The sequence below is a fragment of the Salvelinus fontinalis genome, chromosome 7 (assembly GCF_029448725.1).
Source record: "Salvelinus fontinalis isolate EN_2023a chromosome 7, ASM2944872v1, whole genome shotgun sequence".
Taxonomy (NCBI): Eukaryota; Metazoa; Chordata; class Actinopteri; order Salmoniformes; family Salmonidae; genus Salvelinus; species Salvelinus fontinalis.
The window spans coordinates 19833932-19861925 of record NC_074671.1 but is presented as its reverse complement, the minus strand read 5'-3'; the positions used below and the strand labels follow the sequence as shown (position 1 = coordinate 19861925).

Here is a 27994-nt window from a genome sequence, read left to right as displayed (position 1 = left end):
TTTCTGAATGGTCAACAACTATCCCGTTTCAGGTATGACCCAGATGCAGACAGTGTCGAAGAAACAAAAGTTTATTTCTAAAACAGGGGCAGGCAAACGACAGGTCAAAGTCAGGCAGGGATCAATAATCCAGAGAGGGTGCAAAGGGTCCAGAACGGCAGGCAGTCTCAGCGTCAGGGCAGGCAGGGGTCAATAATCCGGAGAGGTGGGGTAATGTACAAAAACGGCAGGCAGGCTCAGGGTCAGGGCAGGCAGAACGGTCAAAACCGGGAAGGACTAGAAAACAGGAACAAGAAACAGGCAAGAGCAGGTGAACAAAACGCTGGTAGGTTTCACAAACAAAACAAACTGGCAACAGACAAACAGAGAACACAGGTATAAATACACAGGGGATAATGGGAAAGATGGGCAACACCTGGAGGGGGTGGAGACAAGCACAAAGACAGGTGAAACAGATCAGAGTGTGACAACAACGGAAAGTTCATGACTGAAAGAAGACGGATAATGAAGAAGGCGGTCAAGATTTTTAGGAAGACTAAACGTTTAAATGGAAGGTAGTAAATAAGATTGTCTTGGTATTAGATAAACTGCTATACAGGTTGTTACATTGCTTAAGTTTATAGTAATCACAAGTGATAGACTTATTTCTGGTAAATTTCAGGAAATTTGAATCTGGATCAACACAATAATTCTATTTATTGTTCGCTTCATTAATATCTACATGGGTTAAAGACCATGTTTTCAGAGTTGATATCCTGCCCAACTAAGAGAGATACACAGTCGGAATCAACCAGAGAGTGGAACGGAAACATAGAAGTGCATGCCTCACATGTCCAATACAACCATACAGTTGTGTTAGTTTTATCAATAAGGGTGGACATCCTATGGAATGCACATTGACACAGTCCACATAACACCACTGAAGACTTCAGAGGGTTATGGCATTTAGAGCAATGTGTATTTTTGGTCATGAGGTTAGATGAAACACATTAACAAAGTAGAGTAAATGTGTGTGTGTGTGTGTGTGTGTGTGTGTGTGTGTGTGTGTGTGTGTGTGTGTGTGTGTGTGTGTGTGTGTGTGTGTGTGTGTGTGTGTGTGTGTGTGTGTGTGTGTGTGTGTGTGTGTGTGTGTTTGTGTGTGTGTGTGTGTCAAATCAGTTGACTATAGCAGAGCCACTTGCCATAGGCCTACGAGAGGGGGGTGAACGACCAGCTGATCATACTTCAGGTATACTATGCTGCCTTTCGTTCTTACATTAGTCGTGGCAGCAGTTCCTTTCTACATCCGTCAGCTGAATAATGGAAAACCTGCAGCAAATACATGTGCGTGTGTGTGTGTGTGTGTATGTGTGTGTGTGTGTGTGTGTGTGTGTGTGTGTGTGTGTGTGTGTGTGTGGGTGTGGGTGTGGGTGTGGGTGTGGGTGTGTGTGTGTGTTCCACAGGCAAGGAAGTAATCAGCCCATGCACCTGATTCCACAAAAGTATTGATTTCTATGTTTGTTTTCCAATGGTTGAATTATGGTATGAAGATCTGTGAAATATCATCAACAACAATTAAAAACACTTGCTTGTTGCTCAGATACAACCAATAGAACTGACAGAAGGTCTCAACTGCCATATGTCTTGGTCAAATATGCAAAGGTTGTATAACACTCAATAACAAACGACGACAGTTCTGTACAAACTCTTATGCTTTTAAACAAAAAGTTTGATTGTTGGGCTGAGAAAATGATCTGGCAATGAGTCTTGTGGGTTCTGATTTTTTTTTTAAGTGATTAAATGATTTTGTTGGAGCACATATATGCTTAATGGCGTTGGCAAATTAGTACAATTAATCAGGAGTGCAAATTAGTTATTGATTTAGCGCTTCAAAAGGAAAACATTCCATTCCGGCGTTCTAGCGAGGTAGCTATGAATCATGATGAAATGACCACCTTGTTTACTTTACTTTCTCATACTAGTTCAGAATCAATTGAGGCATTATATAATAATTTACTCACCCCTTACAAAAAAAGACTGCCGTTTTGAAACGGAAGTAAAAGTGCAGTAACTGCAGTCGACTGTGGTATTTTGGACCCAATAATTGCAGAATAACTGCAGTGTACTGCAGTCGAACTGCAGTTATACTGCACTCTAACTGCAGTTACACTGCAAAATTACTGCAGAAAGAAAACTGTTATTTTGGACAAAGTATTTTTTGCATACTGCAGTTATACTGCACTCTGACAGAATTGTTTTATTCGTAAAGGCATAAATAACTTATTATATTAGGCCTCCCCAAGACAAAGTCAATCCTCAGGTATGAATGCTTGCTTCAATGATGACAAATGTGCATTTGTTTATTGAATACTGATACTGCATTTCAGTCACACAACTCATGTAATAACGTCCATATTAAAATATCATGGCAATATGCACAGGTTCATCATGTGAGATTTGAATTTCTTTTCAGGGTTTTATTGTTCCTAATATAAGCACATTGTAGGAGGTTCTGAAATCTGAAATCTGTTTCACATTACATTTAGGATGTTACGTAAGTGACATCATCATCATGGGACTGACACGCATAACTGTGAGAGAGGCATTATCACTGACGAGTCATGGCAGTGTGGATTGGATTCAACAACTGGGCTTTGATGATTGCAACATCTCAGTGCTGGAGAAAAATGATATGCTCCATCAAAGTGCTGAGGGGTAAAGCAGAAAACTAGAAATGCTTTAGTGCCATCTAGTGGTGGATCTGGGGGGAACAGGTGGAATTCACAGCGAAAACTGCACTGTATTTGAAGTCCCAACCAACAAACAGTTACAAAGAAAGGTCAGGGACCATGGATCCTAATAATTGTATGAAATGTTATTGTATATAGAGTTTGTAGATCATTAAACTGTACTTCATTTGGATGGGAGTAATCGTCATTGGACTTATTAAGAGAAACATCATTGGACTTATTGGACTTTAACATCATTGGACTTATTGGACTTTAACATCATTGGACTTGCAATGAACAATGCAGATAGTTTGTGTCCTCACTCATCTGGGTATCAATGTCAATTCTGTAAATATTTGAATGAATTCTAATCAAGTCTTGGGCGTTTAGTTTTTTCTCCCTAAAATCACATTCTGATGCCTTCATCGCTCACCTAGATCATTGTGACAGACATCTGTATGAATGAGCCTCAAGATGGCATTTCCCAGAATAAATGTAATTGCTCACTCAACAATTTCCAGGAAAAAAAAGGCATTTTCAGGGAGTCCATTTTCATCTAGCCACCAAGCTCATCATCTCTGTTACGCCATGATCACCATATCATTATGCCTAGGCACTCTTGCACTTCAAAATGATTGTCTTTGCCCACATATGCAAAAACAAAACAGGTCATCTTCTGTTAGATCCATGAAGAGCAAATAAGGAAAGAATAAAATTGAATCTAATTTAACAAAGACTATACATTTATCTTTCACACTTTATATCACACACGTTTGTCTGGTCACACACACTGGTGTTAGTGTGAGGAGAGGAGGAGTTCACACACACACACACACACACACACACACACACACACACACACACACACACACACACACACACACACACACACACACACACACACACACACACAAAACACACCTTGCCCTCATGCACATTCATGAGCACACTCCATACACACACATCCTTAAATCCAGTTCTGTCCTTGACAGGGTCACATACAGCTCAGGTTGCACTCTCTCTTCCCTCTTTCTCACTCCACGGTTTAATGTTATATATGTCTACTATAAACAGGCTGGTTTAATGTTATATATGTCTACTATAAGCAGGCTGGTTTAATGTTATGTATGTCTACTATATACAGGCTGGTTTAATGTTATATATGTCTACTATATACAGGCTGGTTTAATGTTGTATATGTCTACTATAAACAGGCTGGTTTAATGTTGTATATGTCTACTATAAACAGGCTGGTTTAATGTTATGTATGTCTACTATATACAGGCTGGTTTAATGTTATATATGTCTACTATTTAAAGGCTGGTTTGATGTTATATATGTCTACTATATACAGGCTGGTTTAGTGTTATATATGCCTACTATATACAGGCCGGTTTAATGCTATATATGCCTACTATGTACAGGCTGGTTTAATGTTATATATGTCTACTATATACAGGTTGGTGTAATGTTATATGCAGTTGAAGTTGGAAGTTTACATACACCTTAGCCAAATACATTTAAACTCAGTTTTTCACAATTCCTGACATTTAATCCTAGTAAAAATTCCCTGTCTTAGGTCAGTTAGGATCACCACTTTAATTTAAGAATGTGAAATGTCAGAATAACAGTAGAGAGAATGATTTATTTCAGCTTTTATTTCTTTCATCACATTCCCAGTGGGTCAGAAGTTTACATAGACTCAATTAGTATTTTGTAGCATTGCTTTTAAATTGTTTAACTTGGGTCAAACGTTTCGGGTAGCCTTCCACACGCTTCCCACAATAAGTTGGGTGAATTTTGGCCCATTCCTCCTGACAGAGGTGGTGTAACTGAGTCAGGTTTGTAGGCCTCCTTGCTCGCACACACTTTTCAGTTCTGCCCACATATTTTCTATGGGATTGAGGTCAGGGCTTAGTGATGGCCACTCCAATACCTAGACTTTCTTGTTCTTAAGCCATTTTGCCACAACTTTGGAAGTATGCTTGGGGTCATTGTCCATTTGGAAGACCCACTTGTGAAGCTTTAACTTCCTGACTGATGTCTTCAGATGTTGCTTCAATATATCCACATAATTTCCCCCCCTCATGATGCCATCTATTTTGTGAAGTGCACCAGTCCCTCCTGCAGCAAAGCAGCCTCACAACATGATGCTGCCACTCCCGTGCTTCACGGTTGGGATGGTGTTCTTCGGCTTGCAAGCCTCCCCCTTTTTCCTCATAACATAACAATGGTCATTATGGCCAAACAGTTCTATTTTTGTTTCATCAGACCAGAGGACATTTCTCCAAAAATTACGATCTCTGTCCACATGTGCAGTTGCAAACCGTAGTCTGGCTTTTTTATGGCGGTTTTGGAGCAGTGGCTTCTTCCTTGCTGAGCGGCCTTTCAGGTTATGTCAATATAGGACTCATTTTACTGTGGATATATATACTTTTGTACCTGTTTCCTCCAGCATCTTCACAAGGTCCTTTGCTGTTTTTCTGGGATTGATTTGCACTTTTCGCACCAAAGTACGTTCATCTCTTGGAGACAGAACGCGTCTCCTTTCTGAGCGGTATGACAGCTGCGTGGTCCCATGGTGTTTATAGTTGCATACTATTGTTTGTACAGATGAATGTGGTACCTTCAGGTGTTTGGAAATTGCTCCCAAGGATGAACCAGACTTGTGGAGGTCTTGTGGAGGTCTTGGCTGATTTCTTTTGATTTTCCCATGATGTCAAGGAAAGAGGCACTGAGTTTGAAGGTAGGCTTTGAAATACATCCACAGGTACACCTCCAATTGACTCAAATTATGTCAATTAGCCTATCAGAAGCTTCTAAAGCCATGACATCATTTTCTGGATTTTTCCAAGCTGTTTAAAGGCACAGTCAACTTAGTGTATGTAAACTTCTGACCCTCTGGAATTATGATACAGTGAATTATAAGTGAAATAATCTGTCTGTAAACAATTGATGGAATCATTACTTGTGTCATGCACAAAGTAGATGTCCTAACCGACTTGCCAAAACTTTAGTTTGTTAACATGACATTTGTGGAGTGGTTGAAAATGAGTTTTAATGACTCCAACCAAATTGTATGTAAACTTCCGACTTCAACTGTATGTCTACTATATACAGGCTGGTTTGATGTTATATATGTTTACAATATACAGGCTGGTTTAATGTTGTATATGCCTACTATAAACAGGCTGGTTTAATGTTATATATGCCTACTGTATACAGACTGGTTTAATGTTATATATGCCTACTATATTCAGGCTGGTTTGATGTTATATATGCCTACTATATACAGGCTGGTTTCATGTTATATATGCCTACTGTATACAGGCTGGTTCCATGTTATATATGCCTACTATATAAAGACTGGTTTAATGTTATATGAGCCCTATATTCGTGCCAACACTGGAATCTCAATCGAGCCCGATGCTAGCGGACTAAGTCATACCTCCACGGCAAATGCCTGTGAATCTTAAGTGTGGCCCAGGACAGCGCCACTGAGCATGATGAATGGCCCTGTGCTGCACTGCGTTCCGCTGCTGTCACAGTTTGCCAGTTGGATGGCTCGCCTGATGGACATAATTGGAATGGACAAAGTCTGGATGGTGGCTGTTTGTAACACTACAGCACGGCATAGGTGCTCACATTTACAAAAACGAATACGTTTCGTCTGTCACGAACGTTGAATACAAATATTTATTTGAACTAACTCTGCCAATTGTCCGTGGGGTTGGTCCTTCAGTGGGTCAACATTTTTGACAAAATATCCCCATTAAAGTATTATTAAACCGATTTCAAAATGCGGATCTCTGTCTGTGGCAATCAAGACGTGTTTGTTCCTGACCTAAGACCGTTCACAAGACGGAAGGACATGCACGCGGATGCATGCATACTTACTGACGTGTTGCAGGTGTTTACATGGTTTTGCGCATGTGCCAGGTAATAGAAATGTCAATGCAGTACCGGCATTCTAAAAAGTTGGGTATTTAATACTTTCCTTTTCAAAATTCGACCCACTGTAGGACTAACCACACAGACAACCGGTAGGGTATGTTCAAATGTAACTTTATTCAACATTCTGGATTGTAAGGAAACGTTCCACGTTTTTCCACTGCTTAGTTTTATGCTGTATACCAAAAGCTGGTTTCACAGGCTGATTCATCAGCCAACACAACTGTTATAACATATTCTACTCACACACTCTTCTCTTCAGGGGTTCTGGATGCAGGATAAACACAGAATTGATTACACCATGCACTACTGCCCACTGCCAATGCTGAAGAGCATCAATCACGTATTAAGAGGATCTTCCCATGTCTTCAAGGAGGAAGATAATGAAGCCGGACACTGTCCTTATGCGAGCATCAATACAAAACTTCCTCCGATGAGATTGTTTGCTCTGCTGTGCTTCTGTCATGATCAGGCTGTGATCAGTACAGTACTGTGTCTCATTTGAAATATTTACAACTCCTTTCACATTCAAAGTCATCATTACAGAATCGTTCGTTCCTATCCTTGGTGGCCACTGTGCTCATACATATACTGAGTTTGTTCCAAGCTGTGAAAATACTTCCTGTTGTTATTCACCACCCCTTCAGCCATTACACTTGTTTTCTAGAGGGAACTGGCAGTTAAGTGCATTAGTGCAGCTAAATGCAATCCCCTGTGGAGAGGAACTACTGGTTCATGGCCATCGGTTCGTAAGAGAGGAGCTAGACTGTTTGCAGACATATCAATCAAATTCAATCAGTAAAATGTATTTATAAAGCGCTTTTTTACATCAGCAGATGTCACAAAGTGTTATACAGAAGCCCAGCCTAAAACCCCAAACAGCAAGCAATGCAGATGTAGAAGCATGGTGGCTAGGAAAAACTCCCTAGAAAGGCAGGAACCGAGGAAGAAACCTAGAGAGGAACCAGGCTCTGAGGGGTGGCCAGTCCTCTTCTGGTTGTGCCGGGTGGATATTATATTAGTACATGGCCATTAAGGCCAGATTGTTCTTCAAGATGTTCAAATGTTCATAGATGACCAGCAGGGTCAAATAGTAATCACAGTGGTTGTTGAGGATGCAACAGGTCAGTACCTCAGGAGTAAATGTCAGTTGGTCAGAGGCAGCAGGTGCGGTAGGGAGAGAGAGAGAGAGTCAAAAACAGTTGGTCCGGGACAAGGTTGCACGTACAGTGAACAGGTCAGGGTTCCATAGCTGCAGACAGAACAGTTGAAACTGGAGCAGAAGCCTGACCAGGTGGACTGGGGACAGCCAGGTGTCATCAGGCCAGGTTGTCCTGAAGCATAGTCCTAAGGGCTCAGATCCACCGGGAGAAGAGGGAGAGAGAGAATTAGAGGGAGAATACTTAGATTCACACAGGACAACAGATGTGACAGGAGAATTACACTAGATATAACAGACTGACCCTAGCCCCCCGGCACAGAGACTATTGCAGCATAGATACTGGAGGCTGAGACGGACGGGGGGGGGGGGGGGGGTCGGGGGACACTGTGGCCCTGTCCGACGATACCCCCAGACAAATCTGCCCATCATCAGTTAGGCGGTTGTATTCGCAAGTAAATAGGCTACCTTTCACAACTCCCACACAATATTTGCATGTTATAATGTCACCACAGTGTTGTGTTGGCAACAACCATAATTCAACAAATAATTACTTGTGTACTACAGTATATAGAGGTTAGGGTTTTTCCCATTTCTCCAGTGTTAGCAGGCCTCCCTTTCTCCTAGCCTGAGTGTACAAGGAGTGGAATGTTAGCACAGACAGGTCTGGATTTCAGGCTACCTTTCTCCACCGTCGATCTTCTAACTAACCCGTTTGACAGGATGAGCTGAGCAAGGCACTGTACAGAATCCCTGATCTACAAATCATATTCCATCCCAAATAGCTTTTCATTATGTTCTCGCAGCACCTTGCACACACCCATCCCCTGGAACACCCTATAGTCTATGACCATTGAGGATCGCCATTGCTGCAGTACCAAGTGAGATGGCAGCCCAGGACTCCAGTTCACATATTCTAAAATCTTCCCTTGACTTTCCATTCTGCCGCCTTGTGACTTTGTCCTCCTGAATTGTCCCTTTATGAGCCGTATTATCTTCCTCAATAAATCTTTAAATAACTATGTACTTTGAGGTGTTGAGTCAAGAGAATTGGGAAGTGTAGAGTATTGCTTGGCACACATACGTACCATGAATGGAACTTCCACAGGCACCTCAGTCCAATTACAACCCTCTTCCTGGTCTTTGTCCAATGCCACATCACCTTCAGGTACAAAGTACAGGTACACATCAGGAAATGTTCCCACTTATAAGCACAAACATGTCTTGAGAAATGATCATCTTTAATACTCTGCTGCTCAGTCTGTTAGTGTGTGCAACACAATGGCAGCAGCCATTGATTCAATCAGGTGTTCAATATGTCTGGATCTACTGAAGGATCCGGTGACTATTCCCTGTGGACACAGCTACTGTATGGGCTGTATTAAGGACTGCTGGGATCAGGGTGATCTGAAGGGTGTCTATAGCTGCCCTCAGTGCAGACAGACCTTCACCCCAAGGCCTGTTCTGAAGAAAAGCACCATGCTAGCAGAATTGGTGGAGAATCTGAAGAAGACAGGACTCCAAGCTGCTACCCCTGCTCACCATTATGCTGGACCTGAAGATGTAGCGTGTGATGTCTGCACTGGGAGAAAACTCAAAGCGGTCAAGTCCTGTCTGGTGTGTCTGGCATCTTACTGTGAGACTCACCTCCAGCCTCACTATGAATCTCCTACCTTTAAGAAGCACACGCTGGTCAAAGCCTCCACACAACTAGAGGAGAAGATCTGCTCTCATCATGACAAACTGGTGGAGATTTACTGCCGTACTGATCAGCAGTTTATCTGTTATCTGTGTACAATGGATGAACATAAAGGCCATGATACAGTCTCAGCTGAATCAGAAAGGACTGAGAGACAGGTAAGGACAACAACTCTGTAATAGTTGTTTATTCACAGTATCAATGGACCGAGTTAAGGAAATCCTGGATTAAGGCAGCCACTGTTACCTCTCTGATTCAGAGGGGTTGGGTTAAATGTGGAAAACACATATCGGTTGAATGCATTCAGTTATGTGTATCCCCTTTCCCTTCCCACATATGCACACATGAATATAACAGAGGTGGTTTGATTACAACACTCACATGACGTGTGACCTTGACTGAGACATGAGGAGTTGCATTGGCTCCCTGAGCTAATGCCTAGGCTTTGAGTGCTTTTGCAGGCTTGTGTGCTGTTTTGGCACACAGGAGACCTGGGATAGCAAATGATCAGTCATGCGCATTCAGACACGCATGTGACTTTTCTTCCTTAAGTCATGGAATTTGACCTATCATGAAGTTTGATCTGTTCTCAGTAAGACAGAGTCACTTGTACACATGAACAATGGACTGGCATTTGTTTTTTTACACCAGAGTCAACTGGGAGAGAAACAGAAGGAAACCAAACAGAGAATCCAGAAGAGACAGAAAGAGATGCAGGATGTGAGACAGGCTGTGAAGTCACTCAGGGTGAGTGTTGTTGACCATTTGGATGTATTTACTTAGAAGATAGTCCCCTTTAAAGTAAACTACAGTAAAACTGAAGCCAGTGATCAGGCCAGTGCTGGGACATGTTCCATTCCCACTGAGCCCCACTGTTGGGAACAAGTTGTCTGGGGTTCTTGTGAAAGCTGAGTGAATGAACTGGTTGAAATGGAACCCCTCCTCTCTATGTTTGTTTCCTAACAGCGCTCTGCACAAGCAGCAGTGGGGGACAGTGAGAGGATCTTTACCGAGGTGATCCACTCCATTGAGAGAAGGCGCTCTGAGGTGAAAGAGCTGATCAGAGCCCAGGAGAAGGCTGAAGTGAGTCAAGCAAAAGGACTGCTGAAGCAACTGGACCAGGAGATGGCTGAGCTGAGGAGGAGAGAGGCCGAGTTGGAGCAGCTCTCACACACAGAAGACAACATTCAATTCCTCCAGGTGATATCAGTGACTCTCTGTCCCCAGCATCAAGTGTTACTGCTGAAAGTGAAATGTTTGTATTTCTCAACAATAATCTGTTCTGTTTTTTTATGTCTCTGTAGAGTTTCCAGTCTCTCTGTGTCCCTCCTCGATCTGAACACTTACTCAGCATCACTGTCAACCAACACGTCTTCTTTGAGGATGTAAGGAAATCAGTCGCTGAGTTAAAAAGCCAATTAGGAAAAATCTGCTCTGGGGAAATTGCCAAGATCTCTGTAAAAGGTAGGTATCCTAGGCAACTACTGAGCCCTTTGACTCTCTGTAATGTTTTTGTCATGATCAGTATTGAACTGTGATATTTAATTTCCTATGTTTCCATAGTGACAAAAGTCCACATTGTTCCACCTTCTGAGCCCCGTTGTCTTCCGTCATTTGGCACAACTCAGTCTACACTGTCAGTTGGAGGACTAGCATCACATGGGAATGATACCACCTGTCAGAAGACAAGGCCTGAACCCAAGACCAGAGAAGAGTTCTTAGAATGTGAGTAAAGAATATACCCCAGCTAGTGCATAACGTTCTGAGACCCATATGTTTCTTAGAGCTTTGTGAGAGCATGGTTATTTTGCATACAATCTTTCCACAGTATTCTGAGAATGGTGCAGGATACCCAACTAGCACATAATGGTCTGAGAACCATGTTTCTGTAAAGGCTGTCGCTTTCCTCATCCTCAGATGAGGTGAGGAGAGAAGGATCCTCAGACCAAAACGCAGGCTTTGGGAAATAAGCCATCTTTTATTTGATAACGATGATGGCAAAACACGAAACGAAACAAAACACTTTAACAAGCTTACAAAATAACAAAACGACGTTGACGCAACCTGAACATAAACTTACATAACTAAACATAAACTTACGTACAGGAAAACAGACGACATCGAAACGAAACAAACAAACGCTACAGTCCTATGTGGTACGAACATACATACAGACACAGGAGACAATCACCCACAAACAAACAGTGAGAATGCCCTACCTAAATATGACTCTTAATTAGAGGCAAACGCAAACCACCTGCCTCTAATCAAGAGCCATACCAGGCAAACCAAAACCAACATAGAAACAGATAACATAGAATGCCCACCCAACCTCACGTCCTGACCAACTAACACACAAAAACTAACATAAATAGGTCAGGAACGTGACAGTTTCTTAGGTGGGAAATTCAGTACTTCAGCATACGGATTTCTACATGCTTCCTCATTCTTAAAAAAATAAAATTGGTACCCGTTGCCTTCAGACAAGTGCCGTGACACTTGTGGGGGTCGTAGAGCAAGTTAGTTTGTAGCCCAAATGGTTCGGACACTACCAAACAGAAGTTGGCACATCGACATCCCCACTTTACATAAAAACCACAAGAAAACATTAAGAAAGTTCAAAGAACATTCTATGAGTGTTATTTAAAAACATATACATTCCGTTCTCAGCATCAACAAAACTCTATCTTGTTAAGTGTGTTTAGGTGTGTCGGCCGCATCCACTAATTGGCCACAGTGCTTGCCAGCTAGCACATTTTGTTCCTTGGAAGTTATGGGAACGTAAGTTTTTGGTTTCCCATTGGTTCTGGGAACGAAGCCATACATTTCTTAACCAGTGTTTTTTAAATGTTCTGAGAATGGATGTAAAAAAAAAAAATTATTACTAGGTTGCAGGAGGTTCTGAGAATGTTTTACTATGGTTCCCTGAAAGTTTTTCTGGAAGGTTTTATTAACTTTCTGAGAACAGAAATGATATATTATTTGAAGGTAATTAAATAACATTCTGAGAACATGTTTCAATAAGACTTTTAATAACACTGCTAGCTCAGTTTGGGTTATCTGTTTAGCACTCCAAGCACAGATAGGACACCTTGGAAAGTCATTTGCTTAGGCATTAATCATGCATTTATTTTTCTATTGTGGCACGGCGTCAGTGAGCGTCAAACCTATGATCTTCTGTTCTCTATTCATGGAATTAGTCCACTACACCACCAGGACAGCTGTGTTTTATTTTTTTAACTTACACAAACCTGTTCATTTTAGTCTATTCAAACAGACCTTATTTCAACATAAAAAAGCACTCATTAATATCAGGTATGGCCAATTAGTGGGCGTGGCCAGCATACCTAAACACACTTAAGAAGATAGAGAGAGTTTTGTTGACGCTGATAACTGTTTTCTCCTTCCCACCTTCTGACACCCAGGTGGCGGCACACATCTTTGCGTGCCTAGCAGATATCTTAGCTTGGATGTTGGCCCACCACCTTAAGCTCAACCTCGACAAGATGGAGCTGCTCTTTCTCCCGGGGAAGGCCTGCCCACTCCAAGACCTCTCCATCATGTTTGACAATTCCACAGTGTCCCCCTCCCAGAGTACAAAGAACATTGGTGTGACCCTGGACAACACCCTGTTTTTCTCTGCAAACATCAAAGCAGTGACTCGCTCCTGCAGGTTCATGCTCTACAGCATCAGTAGAGTACAACCCTTCCTCACACAGGAAACAGTGCAGGTCCTAATCCAGGCACTTGTCATCTCCCGTCTGGACTACTGCAACTCTCTGTTGGCTGGGCTCCCCGCTTGTGCCATCAAATCCTGCAATTTGTCCAGAATGCTGCAGCCCGCCTGGTTTTCAACCTTCCCAAGTTCTCCCATGTCACCCCACTCCTCCACACACTCCACTGGCTTCCAGTTGATGCTCGCATCCACTACAAGACCATGGTACTTGCCTACGAAGCAGCAAGAGGAACTGCCCCTCCCTACCTTCCGGCTATGATAAAACTAAAAACTTACGTTCACACAGCTTCCAAGGAACCAAATGTGCTAGCTGGGACTGTACAATGCACATTAATATACTACACACACACACCTGGAAGCACACATACATTTCACCTGTTGTTTTGTCTTCTCCTCAGATTCCTGTCAGCTCACATTGGATCCCAACACAGCATTTAACTGTCTGTATCTGTCTGAGGGGAACAGAAAGGTGACACGGCGTTATAAGGACCAGCTTTATCCTGCCCATTCAGACAGATTTACCACCTACCCCCAGGTGTTGTGTGGAGAGGGTCTGTCTGGAGCCTGCTACTGGGAGGTGGAGTGGAGCGGGGAATGGGTTGATATAGCTGTCTCATATAAAGGGATCAGCAGGAGAGGACCTGATGAGGGTTTGTTTAGAAGCAGTAAACAGGCCTGGTGTTTGGAGTGTGATGCTTCTGGTTGCTCTTTCTATCACAATGATAAACTTGTCATTGTCATACCTGTCTCCTGTTCCACCAGAGTAGGAGTGTATCTGGACCACAGTGCAGGAACTCTGTCTTTCTACAGTATCTCTGACACAATGACCCTCCTCTGCAGAGTCCAAACCACTTTCACTCAGCCCCTCTATCCTGGGTTCACTGTCTCTAGAACTGTGAATATACTGAAACCGAACAAGATTATTATAGCAAACTAAAACAAAAACGAATCTTGAAAAAAAGATTTAGTAAACTGAAATAAAATAAAACAAATTGTAAAAAAATAAAAAGTAAATAAACAAACTAACTAGGCAAGTCAGCTATGAACAAATTCATATTTACATTGACGGCCTACCTGCGAACAGTGGGTTAACTGCCTTGTTCATGGGCAGAACGACACATTTTTACCTTGTCAGCTCGGGGATTCGAGCTGACAAACCCGTTTTAAAAACTAAAACTATACTGAAACTATTATCTTTGACTCAAAAATAAAATAAAACCATCATGAACTATGTTCAGTTTGAGTTTTTTTTCTCCAAAATTTGGGCAAATATCTAATAGGGTTTTCAAGTTTTTAGGGTGTTTTCAAGCTAAAATAGACCTAGCTTGTGCATCACTATCACTAGGGACGGACTTTGATTTGGAGGCCACAGGCAAATGCCAGTCTGAGCCCACCCTCCCCCTTGAATGAAGCCCTTGAATGAAGCATAAAAAGGCTATCTGAAAACCTTTGAAATACAAATAAGGTCTTTGCGTCACCACCTACAGGGGTGGGCAATGATTTTGGCTCGAGGGGCACATCTGGATTCTGAAATTCAACAGACTTTTTTGGGACCAGTTTGTGTGTCAAAAGCAATTTGCGGAAAATAAGTATCATTATAGTTTCTACATACAGTGGTTCCTCCTTTAAAAGTTACTTCATACTGAAGCACACCTTGTGTGCTGCCGGAGCATTCTGTTGCCCATCATTTCCTTCTCAGCCATTTCTTCTGTTACTGCAAGTTATTGCTAGTTTGACCACCAGAGGGCACCTTAGAGAAGCATTTGATAGTACTTCCGTATTGGCATTACCAGAGAATTTAAAACCTTTTTTGTAATAACATAGTATTTGGGATTGATTTTAAGAAATGTGGCTTAATTAATTTGATTAATATTATGGTGTTTCTATTCATAGAAAAAATATGCACAATCGTTTGTCTCTACATTAACTAACATATTCCTCTCAATTTGTACATTTTTTGCTTGACTCGTTATGATGTAATAACTACTTACATTTGCCTCCCCGTAATGTTTTGTCAGCCATCTTTGCTGAAGAAAGTCACCAGGGAGGGGTGGCTCATGTCAAATTCATCATTGGAACCACTCATGATTGGTCATATAAAATGCATAATGAGTGCTCTAACTCACCCTTGTGGTGTTCTGGAGCAATGAAGCCGTGATGCTGGGTACCTCTAAGTCCCGCGGTGTAAGCTCACAACTTTTAAAGGAGGAACCACTGTACTTTCTGGTTTTAGTTACTCTGCCTTCAGAAAGTATCCACACCCCTTGACTTCTTCCACATTTTGTTGTGTTACAGCCTGAATTTAAATCACTTAAGGATAGGACCCTTTTTTTCAATTTTCACCTAAAATGACATACCCAAATCTAACTGCCTGTAGCTCAAGACCTGAAGCAAGGATATGCATATTCTTGACACCATTTGAAAGGAAAAACTGTGTGGAAGTTTGTGGGAATGTGAAATGAATGTAGGAGAATATAACACATTAGATCTGATAAAAGATAATACAAACAAAAAAATATGTGTTTGCTATTTATTTTTTTGTTCCATCATCATTGACATGCAAGAGAAAGGCCATACACTTAGATAGGATTTTAGGTGTAATTTAGATGTTGTGCCCAAGATGACAGCAGTGTGTGTGCAAAGTTTCAGACTGATCATGTGAAGAATTACATCACTACACAACATTTTGTATCAAGTTTGCCAGAAGTTTGCCCAAATGTGCCAAATTGGTCAATTTATACATTTTCAAGTACATAACTATAGAGAACATACAAAAATGCTATGGTAATAAAACATTTAAGTTTGCACATTCCAAGGCCGGGCAGGGGTTAGAGACAGAAGTAAGTACATTATTTACCTTCAGAGGTGAATGTATCAAACCAGTTGTTGTGATAAAAGTGTTTTGTTGTTGTGCACTATTCTCTAACAATAGCATGCTATTTTTGTTTTTGTAATAGCTACTGTAAATTGGACACGGCAGTTAGATTAACAAGAATTTAAGCTTTCTGCCCATATAAGACATGTCTATGTCCCGGAATTGGCTATTGTTTACAACGTCATTCTAGTCACATTATCGCATATTAAGCAACAACCGTCCCGGTTTAGGGACACCGATCCCATTAATCCATTTTAACAAGTCACATAATAAGTTGCATGGACACACTATGTGTGCAATAAGTATTTAACATGATTTTTGAATGACTACCTGATCTTGGTACCACACACATAAGGTCTCTCAGCCGAGCAATGAATTTCAAACACAGATTAAACCACAAAGACCAAGGAGGTTTTCCAATGCATCGCAAAGAAAGACACATATTGGTAGATGGGTAAAAAAAGCAGACATTGAATATCCCTTTGAGCATGGTGAGTTATTAATTACACTTTGGATGGTGTATAAATACACCCAGTCACCACAAAGATACAGGTGTCCTTCCTAACTCAGTTGCCAGAAAGGAAACTGCTCAGGGATTTCACCATGAGGCCAATAGTGACTTTAAAACAGTTGCAGAGTTGAATGGCTATGATAGGAGAAAACTGAGGATCAATCAACGACATAGTAGTTACTCCACAATACAAACCTAAATGACTAAGTGAAAAGAAGGAAGCCTGTAGAGAATATAAAATGTTACAAAACATGCATGTTGTTTGCAATAAGGCACAAAAGTAAAACGACAAAAATTTTGGCAAAGAAAATAACTTTCACTGACTACCACTCTTCATATTTTCAAGCATGGTGGTGGCTGCAATATGTTATGCGTGTGCTTGTCATCGGCAAGGACTAAGGAGTTTTTTGGGATAAAAATAAATGGAATACAGAGCTTGAAGAATTGTTTAAAGAATAATGTGCAAATATTGTACAATCCCATTTTTTTTATACATTTGCAAACATTTCTAAAAACATATTTTCACTTTGTCATTATGGTATATTTTGTGTAGATGGATGAGAAACAAATACATTTAATCAAAGTTGAATTCAGGCTGTAATGCAACAAAATGTGGAATAAGTCAAGGGGTATGAATACTTTCTGAAGGCGCTGTAGTTAGGGATGCACTGATGTGGAAATTCTGGGCAAATGACGTATATCGGATATTTTCTTTTGCAATATCAAGCCAATATGTATATTTCGTTATTGCCTTTTGAACCATTCTCGAACAGATATACTTTGCAACCAAGTGTTTACATGTATGTTCATAAACCTAATTATAAAATATGTCAAATGTATTTAATATGGGAAAGGAGTATACATTTTTATTTGCATCAAAACGTGAGTAAAATGCATCCGGAAGGTATTGTTCAGGAAATGATGAGGGAAGATTGGTAATAAATGTGGTATTGTTCAGGAAATGATGAGGGAAGATTGGTAATAAATGTGGTATTGTTCAGGAAATGATAAGGGAAGATTGGTAATAAATGTGGTATTGTTCAGGAAATGATAAGGGAAGATTGGTAATAAATGTGGTATTGTTCAGGAAATGATGAGGGAAGATTGGTAATAAATGTGGTATTGTTCAGGAAATGATAAGGGAAGATTGGTAATAAATGTGGTATTGTTCAGGAAATGATAAGGGAAGATTGGTAATAAATGTGGTATTGTTCAGGAAATGATAAGGGAAAATTGGTAATAATAAATGTGTAGAAAAACAGTTCTGCACTCTTTTCAGTTGTACTTTTGTCACAGTCCTTTCTAACGAGTATTGTACAGCTTGCGTCGTACAGGGAAATGGAATACATATACGTGTTCGGGAGAGTCTTAGCTTTCAGAAATGGGGTCATAGGGGTCATAATAGCTAAAAGACCCAACCGTTCAAAATCTTCAAAAGCTAAAGCCAGATTCGGAGAAAGAAAAATTAAACCTCTTCGTTTGACACAACCAGAGACAGCTACAACCGCTAAATTGCGTACATCGCCGGAGGGCCTCGAGTAGAAGAGAAAGGCAAGATATCAGAGACATAATTGTGCGAAGTTCTGAGCCCTTAAGTCCTCACCACTGACTATCACTAACTTTCAGGGAAAAAAATGGCAAGGTAGCTAACTTGATTCCTCTTACATTTACAGGCAGTACTAAAGTTAAAACGCATTGGATTGGTGTAAACATGGGCAAGAAAGAGAGTTTGCTTCCACAGTATGTTTTTCACCAGTCACATCACTATTAAACAATTGGTGAGGAAATATTACCAAGTTTAAATAAATGTTTACATGAATGATCCTGACAATCTTTTCCTTGTGAATTCTTATGGATTCCATATACAACTGCCCAGTCCACTAAAGGTCTTTCACAGTCAGCATGAGCCCTCTACCAGGGAGGAACACAGGCAGGTACAGTAGTAATATACATAACTTGGTACTGCTGAATGGTTAACTGGTACAGCTATTGGAATGTGCAGACTAGATAGAGTTTAGTTATCTGGGATAACCTTTACAGCCAAATGGCAACTGGATCAGTAACTACAGTACCAGTCAAAGGTTTGAACACACCTACTCGTTCAAGGGTTTTTCTTTATTTTTACTATTTTCTACATTGTAGAATAATAGTGAAGACATCAAAGCTATGAAATAACACATATGGAATCATGTAGTAACTAAATAAGTGTTAAACAAATCAAAATATATTTTATATTTGAGATTCTTCAAAGTAGCCACCCTTTGACTTGATGACAACTTTGCACACTCTTGGCTTTCTCTCAACCAACTTCATGAGGTATTAACCTGGAATGCATTTCAATTAAAAGGTGTGCCTTGTGAACAGTTCATTTGTGGAATTTTGTTCCTTCTTAATGTGTTTGAGCCAATCAGTTGTGTTTTGAGAAGGTATGGCTATCTTTTGTATACCACCCCTACCTTGTCAAAACACAATTGATTGGCTCAAACACATTAAGAAGGAAAGAAATTGTGTTATGACAAGGTAGGTGTGGTATACAGAAGATAGTCCTATTTGGTTAAAGATCAAGTCCATATTATGGCAAGAACAGCTCAAATAAGCAAAGAGAAACAACATTCCATCATTACTGTAAGACATGAAGGTCAGTCAATGTGGAAAATCTCAAAAACGTTGAAAGTTTCTTCAAGTGCAGTCGCAAAAACCATCAAGCGCTATGATGAAACTGGCTCTCATGAGGACCGCCACAGAAAAGGAAGACCCAGAGTTACCTCTGATGTAGAGGATAAGTTAATTAGAGTTACCAGCCTCAGAAATTGCAGCCCAAATAAATGCTTCACAGAGTTCAAGCAACAGACACATCTCAACATCAATTGTTCAGAGGAGACTGCGTGAATCAGGCCTTCATGGTTGAATTTCTGCAAAGGAATAACTACTAAAGGAAAAGAAGAGACTTTCTTGGGCCAAGAAACACGAAAAATGGACAACAGACTGGTGGAAATCTGTCCTTTGTCTGATGAATATAAATTTTCGATTTTTGGTGTGAGATGCAGAGTAGGTGAATGGATGATCTCTGCATGTGTGGTTCCCACCATGAAGCATGGAGGGGGAGGTGTGATGGTGTGGGGGTGCTTTGCTGGTGACACTGTCTGTGATTTATTTAGAATTCAAGGCACAATTAACAAGCATGGCTACCACAGCATTCTGCAGCGATACACCATCCCATTTGGTTTGCGCTTAGTGGGACTATCCTTTGTTTTTCAACAGGACAATGACCCAACACACCTCCAGGCTGTGTAAGGGCTATTTGACCAAGAAGGAGATTGATAGAGTGCTGCATCAGTTGATCTGGCCTCACAATCACTCGACCTCAACCCAATTGAGATGGTTTGGGATGAGTTGGACCACAGAGTGAAGGAAAAGCAGCCAACAAGTGCTAAGCATATGTGGGAACTCATTCAAAACTGTTGGAAAGCATTCAAGTTGAAGCAGGTTGAGAGCATGCCAAGAGTGAGCTAGGTGTCATCAAGGCATGATTCCATGTGTGTTATTTCATAGTTTTGAGGTCTTCACTATTATTCTACAGTGTAGAAAATAGCAAAAATAAAGAAAATCCCTTGAATGAGTACGTGTATCCAAACTTTTAACTGGTATGGTATGTGTAGCACGTAATTTTACTGTAGTCATAGTTTTACCTAGAAGTGTGCATCACTGAAGAACTGGTAGTTCATTGCTGGACAGGTGTCCGGCGCCCTAACAACTGGCCCCTAGCAACCAACCAGTGGTCAGAGCCCCAGGTCACAGAGGGGGCAGAGATCATCAGGCAGACACCCTGACTCTTGCTGGGGAGGGCTCCTACTACAGAGGTTTGAAAGGGCTGTGAAATGGTGTTAACAGATACCGACAGGGGATTCATAACAATTGCCGTGGGTTTGCAATAGAGGAGCAAACAATCCGTTTTGTGGTTATGTGCCCAAGTACATAAGCTACTTTTCACAGCTTCACCACACAATATTTTTTTGCCACATTGTTATGTTGGCAACAACCACAATTAAACTAAACGATTGCTTCTGTGCTACAGAATGTGGAGAATAGGGTGTCCATGTCTCCAGTGTTTGCAAGCCGCCCTCCTTTCTCCTAGCCTGGGTACCAGAGGGTTTGTGCTATCATTCCACTCCTTGCCACTTCTTGTCATGTGACACAGAGTACAAGGAGTGGAACGTTAGCACAGACAGGCCTGGATTTCAGGCTACATTTCTCCACCCTCTTATCTTCTAACTAACCCGTTTGACAGGATCGGCTGAGCAAGGCACTATACAGAATCACTGATCTACAACTCATATTCCATCACAAATAACTACTCATTATGTTCTCGCAGCACCTTGCTCACACCTATCCCCTGGAACACACTGTAAGTCTATGGCCATTGAGGATCGCCACTGTTGCCAAGTGAAATGGGAGCCCAGGACTCCAGTTCACATACTCCAGGTCACCCCCTGATCTACCATCATACTGCCTACAGACTGTTCTCCTGAATCGTCACTTTAATCTTCCTCAATAAATCTGGTTATAACTATGTACTTGGAGGTGTAGTGGACTGTATCGAGTGAATTGTCATTTTGGGAGAATGGAGTGTTACATACTATAAATAGAACTTCCTTAACCACCTCTGTCCAATCACAACCCTCTTCCTGGTGTCTGTCCAACACAACACTGTGTACAACCAGGAATGTTCCCACTCAAAAGCACAAACAATTCTAGAGCAACGAAAGTAGTATCATTCGGCTAGTGTGTGCACCACAATGTCAGCAGCCATGGATTCAATCAGTTGTTCAATATGTCTGGATCTACTGAAGGATCCGGTGACTATTCCCTGTGGACACAGCTACTGTATGGGCTGTATTAAGGACTGCTGGGATCAGGATTATGTGATGGGTTTTCTGATCAGCTGCCCTCAGTGCAGACAGACCTTCATCCCAAGGCCGGTTCTGAAGAAAAGCACCATGCTAGCAGAATTGGTGGAGAATCTGAAGAAGACAGGACTCCAAGCTGCTACCCCTGCTCACCATTATGCTGGACCTGAAGATGTAGCGTGTGATGTCTGCACTGGGAGAAAACTCAAAGCGGTCAAGTCCTGTCTGGTGTGTCTGGCCTCTTACTGTGAGACTCACCTCCAGCCTCACTATGAATCTCCTACCTTTAAGAAGCACACGCTGGTCAAAGCCTCCACACAACTAGAGGAGAAGATCTGCTCTCATCATGACAAACTGGTGGAGATTTACTGCCGTACTGATCAGCAGTTTATCTGTTATCTGTGTACAATGGATGAACATAAAGGCCATGATACAGTCTCAGCTGAATCAGAAAGGACTGAGAGACAGGTATTGACAATCTATAATTCCGCTCATTCAAAGAATCACTGTGAAAATAACATTCATTGCTGAACATTAGTCACTACTGTACAACATAGCTTTGAAAAGGAAGTCAGCCAACACCCAATAATTTAGCTGTGCTAATATACACACTCATGTGATGTTACCTTTACTGAGACCTGAATAGTTGCATTGGCTCTTTCAGCTAATGCCTAGGCTTTGGCTTAGCAAGCTAATGATATTTTCTGGCACGCAGGAGATCTGTGATCGAACACGATTGGTCACACTCATACAGACTCACACAGACACGCGCATGCCTTTTCCATATTGCATAGACTTTGACCTATCATAAAGTTTGATCTGTTCTCATTAAGACAGAATCACTTGTACAAATGAACCATGGAATTACATGTGTTTTCCTGCAGAGCCAGGTGGGGGGAAAACAACAGAAATCCAAACAGAGAATCCAGGATAAAGAGAATGAGATGCAAGAGGTGAGACAGGCTGTGTATTCACTCAAGGTGAGTGTTGTTAACCATTTACATGTATTTACTTAGCAGTTAGCCCTCTAAAATGATGTATTCCTCCTAAACTAAACTGCAGAAAAACTGGAGCCAGTGAGGAGCCCAGTGCTCGGATATGTTCCAATCCTATTGAGCCCCACTGTAGGGAACATGTTTCTGGGGTTCTGATGAGAGCTGAGTGAATGGGCTGGTTAAAATGCAACCCATCCTCTCTTTCGGTTTGTCCTAACAGTGCTCTGCAGAGGCAGCGGTGAAGAACAGTGAGAGGATCTTTACTGAACTGATTCGCTCCATTGAGAGAAGGCGCTCTGAGGTGAAAGAGCTTATCAGAGCCCAGGAGAAGGCTGAAGTGAGTCGAGCTGAAGGAGTGCTGAAGCAACTGGACCAGGAGATGGCTGAGCTGAGGAGGAGAGAGGCCGAGTTGGAGCAGCTCTCACACACTGAAGACAACATCCAATTCCTCCAGGTGATATCAATGTCTCTCTGTTCCCAGCATCAGGTGTTACTGCTGAAAAATATTTTTTGAACTTTCACAGCAATAATCTTTTTCCTGTATTCTAATCTTTTTTGTTTAATGTATCTGTAGAGTTTCCAGTCTCTCTCTGTCCCTCTTGGATCTAAGGCCTTACCCATCATCACTTTCAATCAACACGTCTCCTTTGAGTATATAAGGAAATCAGTCGCTGGGCTGAAAAGTCAAGTTGAAAAGATCTGCTCTGGGGAAATTGCCAAGATCTCTGTAAAAAGTAGGTAACATACAGTATTAGGACAGTATATACGATGCAAGTTAGGGCTCGATTAAATCCATAGAGCAGGTAATCTGCGTTGTAGCGCGCATGATATTTAAAGGTAATTTCCGATTGAGCCGACACATGCAGAGTTTACTGTGAATGCAGTCTCCACGAACGAGGTACCATTGCCTTTAAATGCCATTCGCGCTACAACGCAGATATTCCACGCTACGGAATTCATCGAGACCCTAATCTACCATTTAGTAAGTTCAGTACAGTAGGTGAATTTATGGTTGAATGTTTGTTCTCAATGGAGAACCTTTTTCAGTTACTTATCCCATTGACTTGCTGTAATGTTTATGTCATGATCAGTGTACACAAGTGATACTTGATTTCCTGTTGTTTCCATAGTGACAAAAGTCCACATTGTTCCACCTTCTGAGCCCCGTTGTCTTCCATCCTTTGGCACAACTCAGTCTGGACTGTCAGTTGGAGGACTAACACATGGGAATGACACCACCTGTCAGAAGACGAGGTCTGAACCCAAAACCAGAGAGGAGTTCTTGAAATGTGAGTCAAGAACATACTGTACATACACATGTACAAAAACACACACACATACATACGCATATGCATGAGGACACAAACATGCACACATACATTTCACCTGTTGTTTTGTCTTCATCCTCAGATTCCTGCCAGCTCACATTGGATCCCAACACAGCACATAAAGAGCTGTGTCTGTCTGAGGGGAACAGGAAGGTAACATGGAGTGATAACGACCAGCTTTATCCTGACCATCCAGACAGATTTACCACCTACCCCCAGGTGTTGTGTAGAGAGGGCCTGTCTGGAGCCTGCTACTGGGAGGTAGAGTGGACCGGGGTGGAGGTTTGCATAGCTGTCTCATATAAAGGGATCAGCAGGAGAGGACATAATGAGTGGTTAAGAAGCAGTAATCAGGCCTGGTGTTTGGAGTGTGGTGCCTCTAGCTGCTACTTCTATCACAATGATAAACAGACTGACATACCAGTCCCCCGCTCTACCAGAGTAGTAGGAATGTACTTGGACCACAAGGCAGGAACTCTGTCCTTCTACAGTGTCTTTGACGCAATGACCCTTCTCCACAGAGTCCAGACCAATTTCACTCAACCCCTTTATCCTGGGTTCTTTGTCACTACGTCTCTCAAGATACTGACACCGACACAGTGATGAGTTACAGTGAGTTACAGTTATACAGTTAGAATTAAGACAAGCAAAGGGGTCAGAATAGTGACGGGAAAGATCCATATTATAAGATGTTAAGAAGTATTACCAAGTTTAAATAAATGTGCACATAAATTATCCTGATTCTAGTGCATTTTTCTAAAATGGGTTTTGTATAAAACTCCCACTTCCACAGTCAGCATGAGCCCTCTACCAGGGAGGAACACAGGCAGGTACAGTACGTAATATAAATACCTTGTCTTTATACAGTGGCGTGTATTCACGGACGGCAAGGGTAGCCAGGCTTCCCCATATATTTAAAAAAAATGTCTCATTCTTCTCTCTCAGTGTGTTAATCATTTTCCATCAATTCGCAAGGGGTTGAGCGAGGGATTTGAGCGAGGGATACAGTGCCCCTCTGTTTCAGTATGTGTAGCCCAAAATAGTATAACAGGTTGCCGCCGTAGCATTTGATTGATCGATGCCAGCAAGCATTTGGCCTTCCTTGATAAAAATATTATAAAATAATTAGCCAATCAGCTAATGTGCTGAACTCTGGGTTGTCCTGGTGCAGTAAAACGCCCCCCAAGGGAGGGTAGTTTGGATTTGGCCTCACACCATTTAAATCACCTCCTATGCTAAATGTCATTTTCATGAAAACGTGTCTGTTTCTGGTCTGCTTGTGTTGATGTCTTGCAGTAGCTAGCTTTCTAAATCGTCCCTTTCCTAAGCCGTGGATGGAGATGGGGATTTGGAATTGTGGTTTTGGCTTAATTCTTTGTACAGGTCAATGATTATGATCTAACCATAAATGAAAAGGTTGTGCCACTGGCCTTTTTAGCTAGGTAGCCTCTGACAACAGAATCAAAAAGTGTACTGTATGACAGAGTGACAGAGTCATAGACCGTTTTGCCAACATGAAAGATAGGAGGATGGTATTGGTGTTCAACTAGTCTACAAGAAGGGTGAACACGCAGACATACACACACACACACAAACCAGTACCATGGACAGCCACATGATATTTAGCAACATTGATTGGACTAAATTGTTTTTGATATCATTAAGTTTGTTTTCAGTGTATTAAACTAAGCATAAACAGCCTTATTGATTTTATGATGTTTACATTTTTTTATTGAAATGGTGCTGGAATAGCAGAGGCAGTGCTCCTGTTGTGTTTGTGCTGACTTGTGGTAACTCCGGGATTTTAAATCACTAGTTGTTTAGTGAACTGTCGAAAACATTAACTTGCTTGACCATGCTGCAGGTGATATAACTGTTTGTTACAGCTTTGTGGGCTTCACCGGCACAGCCAGAAGAGGACTGGCCACCCCTCATAGCCTGGTTCCTCTCTAGGTTTCTTCCTAGGTTCCTGCCTTTCTAGGGAGTTTTTCCTAGCCACTGTGCTTCTACACCTGCATTGCTTGCTATTTGGGGTTTTAGGCTGGGTTTCTGTACAGCACTTTGAGATATCAGCTGATGTACGAAGGGCTATATAAATACATTTGATTTGATTTGATGTTGCTCTCCGGTTTTGTGATGAAACAAATGTACGTGTAGTTGAATTTATTCCTCAACTGTGTGATTGTTGTCTTTTTGTTGTCACTGCCTTATTGTATATCATGGTGGCGTATGAACGAATGGATTATAGAACAAACAACGCTATTATCACAACATAGGTTGTAATATGGCTTTTTTACTGGCTTGGCTTATTTTCCTTAGTGATTTTACCACACACACTACTACTGTCTTTATATCACAAACAGTATTGCTACGTTACTATTACTATCACAAACAGTATTACTACATTACTATTACTATCAAAAACAGTATACTACATTACTATTACTATCAAAAACAGTATACCACATTACTATTACTATCAAAAACAGTATACTACATTACTATTACTATCAAAAACAGTATACTACATTACTATTACTATCAAAAAAATATTACTACATTACTATTACTATCACAAACAGTATTACTACATTACTTTTAATACCACAAACAGTATTACTACATTACTATTAATATCACAAACAGTATACTACATTACTATTACTATCAAAAACAGTATACTACATTACTATTAATATCACAAACAGTATTACTACATTACTATTAATATCACAAACAGTATTACTACATTCAATAATCTTATTTTCTGAGCATTAATACCAATTACTTTCATATTTGGATGAACTTCTCTGGGACCGTTACAAGCATCAAATTATCACTACTTAATGTTGACAACCTGTATACTCCTATACTATAGCGGTCCCTATGTTATGCACATTGCTATAAAATGACAAGATTGTTACATTGTAAATGCTACATCATAATCATAAATACTCTCTTTGTAATTTCTCATTTGCACAGACTAATGTGTTTGATACTATTCAAACATATGATCAGTGTTAGGCATGAATAAAACCCAGTCTTTGAGACTAAGTTGAAATAGTAATAGAATTTCAATTATTATTCTGTTTTTCACATTTTGTAAAAACATACTTTACCATAAATTAGTGCTTAATATTTCAGTAAAACAGATATTTTCACAATATGTATTTAAACAAGCAGCAATGAATCTGTGCTGTATAGTTCAGTTCAGATTTGTGTTGATCGTTTAGTCCACCAGGTGGCAAACTATGCATAGTTTACAAGAATATCTTAATGTAGGCAGAGCACTGGTGTTTGGAGTAGTACAGAGCTAGGATTTAAACCTAATCCCAATCGCATCTCTCATCATTTTAAAGGTAACGAGATAAATGCACATAGGATTATCAATTAAGGACATGCATACACCAAGCAGACTATAGTGATGCTATTGAGGACAGTAAAGATACAGTAGTTACCATTCTGCCTGATTTAAATAAGATAAGTGGTTTAAACTATGATCACGTGAAAAAAATGCTAAGCGCTGGATAGGTTTTAATAAAACTTGATCTTGAACGTATTGCTATTGACACTTGATAATAAAGAATGTATCTTCAAATGGATATTTAAAAGTTACCATTGTGCAGTCGTCAATGTTGTGAAATGGCTGAAAAGCTGAAATGATTGTGACTAGTATATGCCAGAAATTGCAGACAACCATTGATTTCATTAGGATCCCCATTAGCCAACGCCAATGACGACAACCAGTCTTACTGGGGTCCGACACATAAAGAAAAAGACATTACATACAAGAGAACACAATATACATACATTTAAAACATTAACGTGTGTGTGTGTGTGTGTGTGTGTGTGTGTGTGTGTGTGTGTGTGTGTGTGTGTGTGTGTGTGTGTGTGTGTGTGTGTGTGTGTGTGTGAGTGCGTGTGTGCGTGCGTGCGTGTGTGCGTGTGTGCGCGTGCGTGTGTGCGCTTTTGTAGCACTTTTGTTGGTAATTACAGCTTTGAGCCATCTTGGATATTTGTGTATCAGCTCAGCGTTCAACACCATAGTGCCCTCAAAACTCATCAATAAGCTAAGGACCCTGGGACTAAACACCTCCCTCTGCAACTGGATCCTGGACTTCCTGA

General features: G+C 41.0%; 2 protein-coding genes and 1 long non-coding RNA gene across 3 annotated transcripts; 2 read left to right on the top strand and 1 right to left on the bottom strand.

Moving 5' to 3' along the window:
• Nucleotides 1–6757: 6757 nt before the first annotated feature.
• LOC129859175 (uncharacterized) lies at nt 6758–14023 on the bottom strand. Its single transcript, XR_008760133.1, has 2 exons — nt 13629–14023; nt 6758–8980 (listed from the first exon to the last, which is right to left on the bottom strand). It is a non-coding gene; the product is annotated as an uncharacterized LOC129859175 (long non-coding RNA).
• Nucleotides 8970–14467, top strand: LOC129859174 (E3 ubiquitin/ISG15 ligase TRIM25-like). Its single transcript, XM_055928619.1, has 6 exons — nt 8970–9675; nt 10169–10264; nt 10484–10717; nt 10822–10981; nt 11081–11242; nt 13652–14467. Exons 1-6 carry the CDS (start codon nt 9100–9102, stop codon nt 14188–14190), a joined length of 1767 nt encoding a protein of 588 aa, XP_055784594.1. The 5' UTR covers nt 8970–9099; the 3' UTR covers nt 14191–14467.
• Nucleotides 14468–21388: 6921 nt separating this feature from the next.
• On the top strand, nt 21389–24654 carry LOC129859172 (E3 ubiquitin/ISG15 ligase TRIM25-like). The gene is made up of 6 exons (XM_055928618.1): nt 21389–22014; nt 22431–22526; nt 22762–22995; nt 23116–23275; nt 23672–23830; nt 23952–24654. Exons 1-6 carry the CDS (start codon nt 21436–21438, stop codon nt 24470–24472), a joined length of 1749 nt encoding a protein of 582 aa, XP_055784593.1. The 5' UTR covers nt 21389–21435; the 3' UTR covers nt 24473–24654.
• The last annotated feature ends 3340 nt before the right edge of the window (nt 24655–27994 follow it).

Excerpts from the sequence above, each read along its gene's own strand:
- LOC129859172 (XM_055928618.1), top strand. The coding sequence starts at position 21,436 with ATGTCAGCAGCCATGGATTCAATCAGTTGTTCAATATGTCTGGATCTA. Across the intron at positions 22,015-22,430 it reads CAGAAAGGACTGAGAGACAG|AGCCAGGTGGGGGGAAAACA; the intron begins GTATTGACAATC and ends GTTTTCCTGCAG. Across the intron at positions 23,831-23,951 it reads CAGAGAGGAGTTCTTGAAAT|ATTCCTGCCAGCTCACATTG; the intron begins GTGAGTCAAGAA and ends CTTCATCCTCAG.
- LOC129859174 (XM_055928619.1), top strand. The coding sequence starts at position 9,100 with ATGGCAGCAGCCATTGATTCAATCAGGTGTTCAATATGTCTGGATCTA. Across the intron at positions 10,265-10,483 it reads AGGCTGTGAAGTCACTCAGG|CGCTCTGCACAAGCAGCAGT; the intron begins GTGAGTGTTGTT and ends GTTTCCTAACAG. Across the intron at positions 11,243-13,651 it reads CAGAGAAGAGTTCTTAGAAT|ATTCCTGTCAGCTCACATTG; the intron begins GTGAGTAAAGAA and ends TCTTCTCCTCAG.